Source organism: Dasypus novemcinctus, chromosome 11 (genome assembly GCF_030445035.2).
Source record: "Dasypus novemcinctus isolate mDasNov1 chromosome 11, mDasNov1.1.hap2, whole genome shotgun sequence".
Taxonomy (NCBI): Eukaryota; Metazoa; Chordata; class Mammalia; order Cingulata; family Dasypodidae; genus Dasypus; species Dasypus novemcinctus.
Window position 1 is genome coordinate 98,893,260 of NC_080683.1, and position 13,058 is coordinate 98,906,317.

General features: G+C 35.3%; 1 protein-coding gene across 2 annotated transcripts in view; it reads right to left on the bottom strand.

Annotated features, from left to right (window-relative positions):
- Positions 1-13,058, bottom strand: part of TBC1D32 (TBC1 domain family member 32) — a 251,432-nt gene that overhangs the window by 27,285 nt on the left and 211,089 nt on the right. For both annotated transcript variants that reach the window (XM_058307341.2, XM_058307340.2), the window contains 2 exons: positions 11,874-11,957; positions 1,718-1,787 (listed from right to left, as the gene is read on the bottom strand). In XM_058307341.2, the coding sequence (XP_058163324.1) occupies positions 1,718-1,787; positions 11,874-11,957 (154 nt within the window). The remainder of the gene's footprint in view (positions 1-1,717; positions 1,788-11,873; positions 11,958-13,058) is intronic.

The window sequence follows — 13,058 nt, forward strand, 5'->3', positions numbered from 1 at the left end:
GCAGTAATGAGAGAATAAAACTTAGATACCTCCTGCTGGGGAATCACAAATACATGCTTAGCAGCTATCTCCTAGCCATTGCCCAGGGCCCTCCCCACCCTTTTCTATTAGGTGCAGTTGTTTCAGTCTGTTTCTGTTCTGCAGTCTGCAGGAGATGTTAGGTCTAGTGAAAAGGGCCAACCAGACTTTAAACCTAGAAACCAGGAACAAGCAATCCCAGCTGCTTATCAGGGCAAGAACTCTCAGTGGCAGTCCCCATCTCCCTGGATCATATAAATACCCCACCCTTGGCAGCACAATTTGTCTCTTCTCCAACAGGAAGTGAGTTATGTGGAACTGTTATTCACCAACCGTGACCTGAATGAGCAGTTGGCCTCCCCAGGAGACAGGGCACAATGGATGTCTTCCCCTGCTTTTCAGGGCCCTTTGCGCTGTGGTAAGTGATAAAGTGGTCATTTGCTGAATGTATCTTTTGTACCTGAACATGTGTTCCTATGACACACTATGTAGCAACTCACTTCACATCATCTAGATGAATGTGATGGCTAATTTACGAGTTAACTTGGCTAGGTTATGGTGCCCAGTTGGTTGGTCAAACACCGGACAACTTGTTACTGTGGCAGTATTTTGTAGATGGATTAGCATCTATAATCAGTTGACTTTAAGTAAAGGAGACTACCCTCCATAACGTGGGTCACCCTCACCCAATCTGTTTCAGGTCTTATCAGCAAGAATTTGGAGATGACAAGGAATTCTGCCTTAAGACTGCATATGGGAGCCCCACGCGCAAGGAGTCCCTAAAGAGAGCTGCCCTGCGTGAAAGAAAGTTCAGCCTGCCCAAGAATGGCACCGCACACACAGAGAGCTGACACAGCAAGATGACGCAACAAAAGGAAACGTGGATTCCTGGTGCAGCTGATAAGGACAGAAGCAGTCACAGAAGAACACACAGCGAATGGACACAGAGAGCAGACAACTGGGGGGTGGGGGTAAATAAATATTTTTAAAAAAACAAACAAAAGATAATCTGTTTTACAGATGTGAGAGCTAGAATATCATTTTCATCACAATGCTATGAATTTATTAAAACGCTCTTTTTAGCAGTTTTATATGAATCTTTTTTTATACTCTATTTCTATGGAGAATCTGTAAGTAGATGACTCTGTAAGTAGAATAGGATTGCCCAGAATCCCATTACCAAGGAAGAAACAGAGGATTGAAAAACTCAGTTCTTAACTCCTAGTCCACAGTTTTTTACCTTGCTCAGTCCTTCTGAAAATTAGTTTGAATATTAAAAATTAAAATTAGAGTAATTTTCATTCTGTAACTTTAACTGTTGCATCTATATTTAAGATACTTCTATACTCATCACCATAGTGTGACAACTAGAACTATTCATTTTTTAGAAAATGGTGTGATTGTGCTACCAATATGCTAACTTTTATAATGTTATTTTTGGAAAAAACTTGATAGTCATACAGGCTGAAATATATTGTAATTAGCCTCTGGAATAATAATGAACCGTAACTGATTTATCTGCAGAGGTAATTTAATCATGTCCCAATATCTTCAAAAACCAAGTTATTTACTGAAAGATAAACTTGGCATTTAGAGTTTACAAAATAGTTGGTTGTTAAATTAAATACTATTAAGCATATATCAGGCAGATAAAACAAATGCTAGAAATACACAAGGAAGATTTTTTCCTGTAATATACCTGACAGTCATTTTAATGCCAAGCTGCTGCACAGATGAAAGACTTTCACTCTTCAAATTTGCATCAGTAGCTAAAAACAATAGAAAACTGGGTTATAAAAATGTATAAAAGTCTGAATAAACACAGTTTAATTGAAACTTGATAAAGGCAATATATTTGCATAATTTTATGTGAATTTTGAAAACACTGATGAATTTGTTTTTAGAAGAGCTATCAATGATATTTTTAAAAGGAATTAACAGGAAACTTTTTACAGTTAATTTTCTCCTATTGAAAGCATTTAAAGCATATTAAATATAAAACAAGTAATAGCAGCTTTACAAAAATCTACTTTACTGGACTCTCAGAACACAAAAACTGTTAACTCAAAAAGTGGTATAGAAATATTATACTTTCATGAAGCAATACATATATAAGATTTTGAATTACAAATATATACAAGAATGTTTGTTCATTCATTCCTGACACTCATGTGTAAAACTTGAAGGAAAAATCAGCACTGTACTTATAATGGATAACAATGTATGAAGGTAGAGTGAAGTTCTTTCCTTCCTGCTGGTCAGAATTTCTTTGGGAAGTAGGAGTTGTGATAATCTGGCAAAAGTGAAGAAAGGATTGTGTTGTACAGAAGGTGGCAGAGGAGGATGAAAGTGTGGATTAGTCCTTGAAAAAATTGGATGAACCAGCTAACTGAATACTCAGAAACATCCCTATATAGCACTGAGTATCTAGTTGAAGTTTTTATTTTTGGCTAAAGAAACTGCATACATACACACACATACACATATACAATAAGGGAACTGTCTAAAATCACGTAGCTATATAGCAGAAGAAAGGTCCAGAAGTTAGGTTTTCTGAATACTGCATCAGTATTTTTTGTGCTTGGTCACCGCCCCCCCCCAACCCAATGCAAGTGATGCGCTTTATACTATCAATATAATTTACTTCTCTTGTGGACTCATTCATTGAATTCAACAAATCCTTCCTGATATAGTAAATGTGAAACACTGTGTTTAGAAGCTCTGGGGGCTTAAAGGTTAAACATACATCATGCCCTAAAGACTTACCATGTAGTGTCAGAGATAAAATGCACATATAGATAACTCTGATACAGGTGTTTTAAGTCCCAAGTGGAATAAGAGTGGTATAGATAAATGTTATGTGAATGCAGAAAAGGGAGAGATTATTTAAACCTAGATAGGAAGAAGTAGCATTTAAGCGGAACCTTAAAATAGGAATAGACGTTGGATCTGCAGAAATATGAAAGAAGAAAGGATCAAACATCTACTCTTCTGCCCAGCAATAATTCATCTTTTTAGCTGAGGTAACCAGCTCATCCTGGTTTGTCTGGGACTATCCTGGTTTCAGCACTAAAAGTTCCACATCCCAGAAACTCCTCACAATCCCAGGCAACTGGGAAGGTTGTTCAACCTATGTAGGGTGGCAATTCTCTTAAGAAAAAAATAAACAAAAACATAAGTTTTTGGTTAATTCCTTGATAAGCAAAATCTGAGATTTACTTATTTAGATTGGGATGCAATCTTAGCAATATTTTTATGTTTTGGCTATAATGACAACAATTTACACAGCTTAGAGTTCCTGGTTATTTCTAACTCTTACTGTGCTAAAAAATATATCTCTATTCCTAGTGAAGGACTCCAGTTGCATACTCCTCCAGGTAAGATACCCTTATCCCCTAGCAACAGGTTAAACAAGGGGGACTATACAATGTCATTCCAAGATTTTCAAACTGGCATGAGAATGGGATTTTTTTCTCCCATAATTTACAGGGCTACGAAGTACACCTGGTCTCAAGTACAAAAGAATGACTCAAATATAGTGAGGGAGGTAGAGAAAGGATACAAATTTCTAGGGACAGCGTTACCAGATTTAGATGAGTCAATGATTCTGGCTCTTTTGCTGCTTAGAAAAAAAGAGAAAGTTTTATCTGGATTACTGTTACTTGGTATCAAAAACATAAACTATTTCCAGTCTCACGAAATTATGGTCAATTTTTAAAACTATCCATTATCATTTATTAATCACAATATAAAGTTTCTGGCCTTATCAAGAGCATTTATTTTACTCAGTCATGAGTAAACACAGCTTTATCTGTCCACTACAACATAATCTGATTAAATTCATGTGGGTACTGACCATGAGGCTCTTTTGTTTCAGTACCTGAATCTGCTCTCAGGTGGTCCTATATCTTATGTTGGATTACATCTGAGTTTTCCAAGTTTAAATATACAATACTTTAGTGCTGTGGTGTTGGTGACATTGACTGATTTTGCATAATTTAAATAGTTTCAAGAAAATCAACATAAAAATTCTGATTTAATTTATTCCAACAACCATGGAACAGACTGTCTCTTAGTAAGTATTATAATGTGATATAATGATGCATGATTTTTCCTAAATTATTGTTAGAATAATTCGTTAGATTATAAGATAACACTTATAATAATTCTAGTACATATAAAATTGGAATATTATGCATGAGAAATAAAATATTTACCTTTATTAATATGTGTGCTTGAAGTGATATACTTTTCACCTCAAATGTGCAGGGGGTGGATACAGGCCCTAGGAATGGGGATTACCCAATATCACGTATTCAATGGATCAGAGAAAGACAGGAAAAGACACTGACCACCAGTGGCGAATGGAATAAAGAGCAAGATGAGAGTAGTTGCCCACGGGCACGGTGCCACTAAGTGCTATATTGATAATCAGGCTTTCTTAGCTCCCCCCTGTGGAAGAAAGGAGTCCTTCAGGAGTAGTTTAGCTGCAAGGTCTGTGATGAATACTTTAACTTTGTTTAAGGGTAATTCCCAAGGTCTAGGCCCTCTCTAAAAGTTTGAGTCTGTATTTTCAGAGCAAAAACTCAGCTATGCATATTTAGCAGAAATAGTTCCCTACTATAGCTGTACATCAAAAATACTCTCAGAGGCTTTATAAAAGTAAAGATGAACAGACTCTATTACAGATTACTGACTCAGATTGCTGGGGTGCATATCCAGTCATGTGTAAATTTTAAAGACATTCACAGTTTATTTCTTATACAGAATAGTTTAGACCCATATGTAGAGGAAAAGAAGTGAAATTTAGATATAGTTACAACTGGACAATGATACCCCACTGCACAAATTTCATTTTAATAAAAATATAAGTTAAACCCTCAAAAAGGCATGTATCATAGATGATATATGAAGGCAGTAAATAGGCTTCACATTTTAAACTTGTACATAATATACAGTATGACAGCTTGGCAAATACAAATGGATCCTGAACCAAAAAGGTTTAGTGAAATAATTTTTTGTTACATAAAACCTGGACTAAGTGAAACTTGTGATATAGGAATTCAAATCTTCAAAATAAAACAAGATTGAAAGGATAAAATCAACAAAGAAAATTCAATGATAAAAAATGGATGTCTTCAGGAAATTCTGATGTATAGGAATTGTAACCAATGGCTGATAACCACTTATTTATTGAAAAGTGTGACTGATTGAGCAAAAGAATGAATGAACGAACATCTGATGGTAGCAAAAGCAACAGGGCTTTAAATATCAAACTAGCAGCAAGGTAAAGAAGGAAATAGATATGGACTTAAAAATATTTTCTGCACATTGAAATCAAATAACAAATGGAAGATATATAACTGCCCTCCAGGGTGACTGTGAAAAGCATAATAAAGTAACTTGTTGAACAAAGGTCAACCAAATGATAGTGTACCATCTTAAAAACCCCACTTATCTAACAAGGCTTAAACTGAACTAAGATAGCATTAATATTTAATTAGTTATTTGAAATAACTATTTGAATTATAAATAATCTCAAGACAAAATGAGTTTAAAAATTTACTTATATGTAGACTGAAATCATTCACTCTGCTACTACATTGTCTATTTTTGGTTTGCAAAGTTTGCACATAGAGCAGCAGTACAAGAAATTAAATTTATTCTGCCTGGTTCCTGGCTAATGGTGTGGAAAAAAAATAAATTTTCAGAGGAGTAAAGAATTTCTCCACTGAAGGACAAATCCACGGTTGGAGAAGCAGTTACTGCTTGGCTGTTCACTGACTATCCTGAAGCCTGGCTGTTATACAGTTAGAGAATTCTTACTGCCCATAGAAATCCTTCCTTTCTCAAAGTCATCTGCAAGTACTGTTGCTTCTTTTTTAATATGTGGTTATATCTATCCATTTTATGCAGTTTTTACTGCCATGAAATTCAAACCTTGTGATCAAGCTACCATAAGAGGCTGAGCCTCCTAATTGGTATCGTCAACATTAGAGATAAAGACATTTCTCTTTCCAAGTTTTTGGCTGTGCAATTACCCTTGCCTGGAAGATTCTTCCCATCTCCTCCTGTTTCTTTTAGCTCTAACTGTCCCATGAGGCAGCACAAGTGCCATTCCGCCTACTCAAATATCACTTCCTTGTCTTATCTTTCATGATGGCACCAGTCCACATTGATCATCCTTTCCACTGGACACCAGCACTTAGGAAAAAACCCTAATGTGACAATAATTCAATTCAAATAGCACTTTAAAGGTCCTTGCACATTGCCTGAAACAAAGTAGCCACCCAAAAAATTTAAGTTTCCTTTCATTTCTTTACTTTCTACCTTCCTATATGCCACCATGTACTTAATCACATTAAGTACATGCTCTATTTCTAGTCCTTGAAAACAGTTTCATATTATATATCTCTTTGGAATTATCTAGCATTGTGCTTTACTCACAAACATACTCAATTAATATAAGTTAGAAAAGAGAAGGGCATATTTGCAAAATATCCAAAGTATAAAAGATGTTTAAATGTATATATTAAAGAGCAAAAATATATTTTAATAGTCAAAAGATGAAATATGCTAAATTTTCTGATTTTTTCAACCTTTTGATTAACTAGCATTGTGAAGAGAAAAGGGATAAAATTAAATTATCTACTACTCTGAAAGGCCTTAATTTGTCATTTCAAAGAAAGAAATTACAGCATAGGAAAAACCCCCAGTTCATTCTAGGGAATTGAGCCAACAAAAAGTTAATGTCTATGAAGTTTTGGAAAGATATCTGTACAGATTTGCTAACTGCAAATGTGCAGAACTTTTATCTATTTGTTCTTTCCTTCTTTCTTTAAGGGGATAAACAGCCAAACTAATCTTATTTTTCCAGATTTGCAAATTTTATAATGGATTGAAATCCAGAGGGAGATAACAGATGGATGATTGTGTTATTGTAATTTCAGTTACCTTAGGGTTTAGAAAGCTGTCATTTTTATAAAGACAATCAATTTCTCATTTCAAAAAAACAAGAAAAAACACTGACTATTCTATCCAGCATTTGCTTTGAAACATCTTTTATACCAAAACACGGTTTTTATTTGAAGTAAATAGAGAGAAATTTCATAATAGTAAACCATTGCTCAACCAGCCAAAAAATAAATAATAAAGAATGAGGATACCAAAAGCCTTGGGAAGAAAACTGTATTAGCAACAAACTCAACATACTGCATTAATAAATATTAAACAATCCATCAACGGAAATTCACTGTATTTTCTGGTACTCTAAAATTCTTGTTTTTTAACTGGAGGCTTTAGGGAATTTGAATTCACATTCAGGGTTTAACAGCCCAGATAATACATTTTAAAAAGGCAACATCTGAGATCTTTCTTGGCATAACTTAACAGAGGGCACACTGAAAAATCAGTCTTGTTGAGAGTTTAGATCATGTAATTTTAATTTTGCATTATCTACAGAAAATATGACCGTGTAGAACAACATTCTAAAGAGAGTTGAAGAACTTGGAGATTATTAAATAGTTAAGCCTTTAGAGATACCCACTCTGGCCATTCAAGTCTTCATGATTACCATGTCACTCATTTACTTTCTCTTTTCCCTTACTCACAGATGAGATCATTAATCCCTGTATGTTTTTCACATACATTTTCAGGTACACTCATGAAGTTATAATTTCCTTCATAAATGTTTTTCTTCAAAATTCTCTTCACAATTTCTTTGCTTTCTTCCCTGTTCCTCAGTTTCCTCATTTTAAAAGGCCTGATGATGTCCATTTTAGAGAGTGAGTACAGGTTTGAATGATGCAAAATATATTAAGTGCTGCAGCACACTACCTGATTCAGAGGAGACGCTCAAAAGATATCAGTTCCCTTCACCTACCTTCATTTTTTTTTTTTTAAGATTTATTTTTATTTATTTCTTTCCTCTTGCCCCCTCCCCCCAGTTGTCTGTTCTCTGTATCCATTTGCTGTGTGTTTTTCTTTGTCCGCTTCTGTTGTTGTCAGTGGCATGGGAATCTGTGTTTCTTTTTGGTGTGTTATGTTGTGTCAGCTCTCCATGTGTGCAGCACCATTCTTGGGCAGGCTGCACTTTCTTTCACGCTGGGTGGCTCTCCTTAAGGGGTGCACTCCTTGCGCGTGGGACTTCCCTATGCGGGGGACACCCCTACGTGGCATGGCACTCCTTGTGCGCATCAGCACTGCACATGGGCCAGCTCCATACGGGTCAAGGAGGCCCGGGGTTTGAACCGAGGACCTCCCATGTGGTAGACAGATGCCCTAACCACTGGGCCAAGTCCGCGTCCTACCTTCATTTTTGATAAATGCTATCCTGTATTTTCCTCTCATCTATGTGTTATTTTAAAATATTTTCTTTTATCCCTTCCCCATGTCACAGTAGACTTCACTATGTATGAATATATATATGTCCATATATGTATTTATAAAAATCAACATATTTAGAATTGTTATAAAAAAATGTATGACTATAGATACTTGTGTATATGCATATATACTTAATTCAACAAGCATATATCAAATGCCATATTAAAGATATAAAGAAGTTTGAAATCTAATGGGATAATTTAAATTAACCATAGACAATATAATAAACACCAAAATGACATTTTAGAGAAAATGCAATAGGAGGAGCACAGAGGAGGATGTTCTCCTGGTTAGGAGTAAGGAGGTAAGGTGACATTCTAGCTGAAACTTCACAGTTGAGTTGGACATTATTGCATGGTTATCATGAAGGGGGAAAAGACCATCCAGAAGGAACAACAGGAGCAAAAGTTCACTGAAGTGAATGTACAGGACACATTTAAGCAGTGATGGGCAATGAGGCTAGAAAGATAGGCTGGGCCAGACTGGAACCATGTGTAATAATATTTACTTTTTTCTTTTTCTTTTTATGAAGATTTATATAGTGTCTAGCATGAATAAATAACACAAATTTGAATGGTGCTTTCTTCAGTAAATAGTAAAATCACATCACCATTATGGTGAAGAGAAGAAATTACCCTTGATCTATTATGACTCTATGACACTTCTGCTTTCTTCACTATCTCCTTGTTCATTTTCCCCAAAGTACTGGAAAATTTCAGTTTATACTACAATTTTCCTTTACATTGTTATTGAAAAAAATCTTACTAAGATACAGATGAATTAAGTAAAGCTTCTGTCCAGAACTCTTTAATGATTTACTCTGTCAATTAACTTAAAAATAACTTCCTTTAATCTTTTATTCATTATTTCTTTCTTTTATTTGACAGTCTTTATTGATCCTGTATATTCTAGGTGCAGAGAATACACGGATGGGTAAGACATGGAAACTACCTTATAGGAGTTTGTGATTACATGAAGAATTAGACATTAAGCCAGAATTTGACAATGCAGTAATGGTATGTCAGAATATGAGAAAGACATGATGATGAAATGTGTTGCTAGCTTTATAAACCAAGCTGATGATTTAGTAATTTATAATTTCAGTCCATACCTTTCCCCTATACTCAAGATTCATATATCCATCATCTACAAAGCATATCTACTTTGATGTCTAACAAGTATCCAAAACATAACATAGGTAGAAGCAAGCTCCTAATCTACCCCCTCAAACCTATTCATCCCCCATTCTCCATCTCAGGATATAATTTCAGCCTTCCTAAGTTTCAGACCAATAGCTTAAGATCTTCCTTAATTTCTCCCTTTCCCTTACATCCCATATTACATCTGTTACCCAATTTTGTTGGTCCTGTTTTCAAAATACAACAGAATCAAAGCACTTACCACCATGTCTTCTGATGATATCCTTCATCAAAGTCAACACCATCTTTCATGTTTATCTCTGTGAATCTCCTAGCTTGTTTTCCTGTTTCAGCCCTTTGTCCTCCTTCAGTCCTTTCTCAACCCAGCAGCCGTAGTGATGTTTTTCTTTTCTTTTTTAGGCAATTCCAGGGATTGAACCCAGGACCCTGTACATGGGATACACTTAACCACTTGAGCTATATCCACTCCCCTATAGTGATCTCTTAAAAATGTCAATTAGAGCATGTCACTTCTATGTTAAAAACCCTACAGTGACTGTCCAGACCCAAATTGCCCTTTCCTCTGTCTTCAACACCAATAATTCTTCCCCTTATTCCATGTCAACCATACTAGTATCCTTGTCAGTGACTTATTGAAATTCTCTTCCCCTACAAGTCCCTATTAATCTTGCTCCCTATTCTCCTGCTGGTCTTTGCTCAAAAATAACCTTGTCAGTAAAATTTTATGTGAACTACTATTTAATACTGCAACCCTCACCCCTGATGAGCATTCCCTAGTCCCCTCTTCCATGCTGCATATTTTTCCTCATTTGTTATCATACCATTTAACATACTGAATCTTTTACTGATTTATTTCCTTATTGTGTCTTCCCATCTGAAGGTAAGCTCCATGAGGGCAAGATTTAAAATTTTTGCTTTTGTTCACTGCTGTGCCCTAGTGCTTATCAAATTGCTAGTACATAATAGGGGGATATCTATTTGTTGAATAAATGAATGTGGGGGAAGTGGGGGAGGCAGTGCTGCAAATAGTTTAGGGTACTTGAAAATAAATGTATGGCATGGAGGGGAAAAGGATGATGCTACAGAGGAAGGAAAAGGCAGGGTAATGTAAAGTCTAGTATACAAAGTTAAGAAGCTTAGACTTTATGTAGTGGTCAGTGCTGAGCTTCTAAGGGGTAGAGGAACCTGTGAGTCAGATTTGCATTTCAAAGGTCATTTTGAGAGCAGTATAGAGACTACAACTGAAAAGGAACCAGATTAACAAGAGAAACCATATTAGGAAGCTGTTGTAATATTTTAGGCAAAAGGTGACGGTAGCCTAAAATAACTACCTAACATAAAGAAGAGTAGAGATGGATATAAGTAGATACATTTGAGATATATTAAGAACAGAGAATTAATGTAATTTGGTTATTGGGAGGGAAATGTGGAATTACAAAAAGTTACAGATGCTTCATAGTTTTCCAGTTTGGATGACAGTAGTGGATTATACTGCCAACCAAGATAGACAAGGGGAAGAGGATGTGGCTCAAGCAACTGAGCTCCCGCCTACCACAAGGGAGGTCCTGGGTTTGGTTCCTGGAGAAGGCAAATTGGCATGAAGGGCAGGCACAGCAAGCTGACACAACAAGATGATGCAACAAAGAGACACAAAGAGCAAAAACAATGAAAGACACAACAAACTAGGGAGCTGAGGTGGCTCAAGTGATTGAGCTCCTCTTTCCCACATGGGAGGTCCCAAGTTCGGTTCCTGGTACCTCTAAAGAGATGAGCATACAGAGAGCACAAACAACAAGGGGGTGGGTAGGAATGAGTGAATAAAATAAATATTTAAAAAAAATAATGTATGATGGACAATTTGGGCATTTTGAGTTTGAGGGGTTCTGTGTCACAGTCAGGTGTGTTTACCTATTAGGTAGCTAGAAATATGAGAATGAAACTTATAAAAGATCTTTAAGTGGAAGACGTAAATTTGAAAGTTAAACTCAAACTGGTTAAACCAGTATGAGCAGATGAAAACACTAGGGAATACTGAATAAAATCAGAAGAGTGGAGAATATAGCTTTAAGGAAAAACAACTTTGAATGGATAGACAGAAAAAAAGAGCTTGAGAAGGAATCAGTTATGAGGGAACCCAGACACTTGTACAGAAAGGAGACTAAGTGACAACTGAAACATATATGGTACAAGGGAGATATTTTTAGGATACAGAAAACTTGTGCATATTTGTAACCTAGTTACACACTCGATGAAATATTATCTGCTTGCATATTGAGTATTTTTCAAAATTCATAGTTGTTAAAAATGTACCTGTATACTCCACTGAGGGGAAGTAGCATTCAGATGGGCTTTCAGAGAGATGAAACACAAATTTTTCAAGTAATTCTACTAAAGCTGAAACAAACAAGAGAATAATTAGGATATTAAAGGTCAAGAGAAATATGTACTTATGCATCTTTCAATCACTAACTCATAGATAAAAGTTACCTGAACTTCTTCACAGTTGTGCTCTAAGGGGATCCAGTTCAAAACACATGCCATTTTGGTATTCATAACAACATTTTCTGATTTAAATTTTAATAGCTTCACTGAGAACCTATTCAATATAAAACTGGAAAAGTATCATCTGTTATCTTTAGATCCTCTAGGGATTACTTTAGAATTTGCTAAATGATTTCAATACAGAAAGAAAATTACCACTCATTAGGCTATAATACCTTATCATTATTATTCACATATAGAGAAAAGAGTCACATAGACTCCAAGACCAGGATCAAGGCATGGCTTGTGTCCTTTTCAAAACCAGCACACATTATGTGTTTATATACTATGAAATTGAAATATCTGTTCAAGGCAACCAGATCAAAAGTAACCCTATCCTATCTGGCTTAGAAGTGACAAAATCATGGTTTTCTAGGCTGGTTAGATAAAGCTACTGTTTGTATATATATTATCCCAGGAACAGATATAAGTGGGTGGATAACAATTAATTTACAACATATATTTTACTGAAAAGGGTATATCTGTAGAGTAACTAATATGCCTAAACATATAGTAAGTTTTAGTCACCTTTTAAATTATTCCCTAGTTATATTTAGGAAATTAACTATGACCTGTATCAACTGAGTGAAACTCTTTTCCCCACATCCAAGTATATTTTAAGCATATAATTCATCAAGGAAAATTAGTGTTCAACACATAAAAATGCAAATCAAAGAGAAATAACACGCTTTTCAAAAACTGCACCTTTGAAAAGCTATAAGTTATAATATTTTAATGGCATAAAAATGAAATATTTTTACTCATTTAACTCTATTCATATTCTTATTTCAATGTGAAATAAGATGATTATTAAAAAGTATGAATATCCAATAGTTGAGGGCCAGAAAGGATACCATATTCTAGGATTAGATATGGTTTTATCTTTACTTGCATAGATACCAATTCTCTCATACTTATAAAAATCTTTCAAAGGTTTTTCTTCTATGAATATGT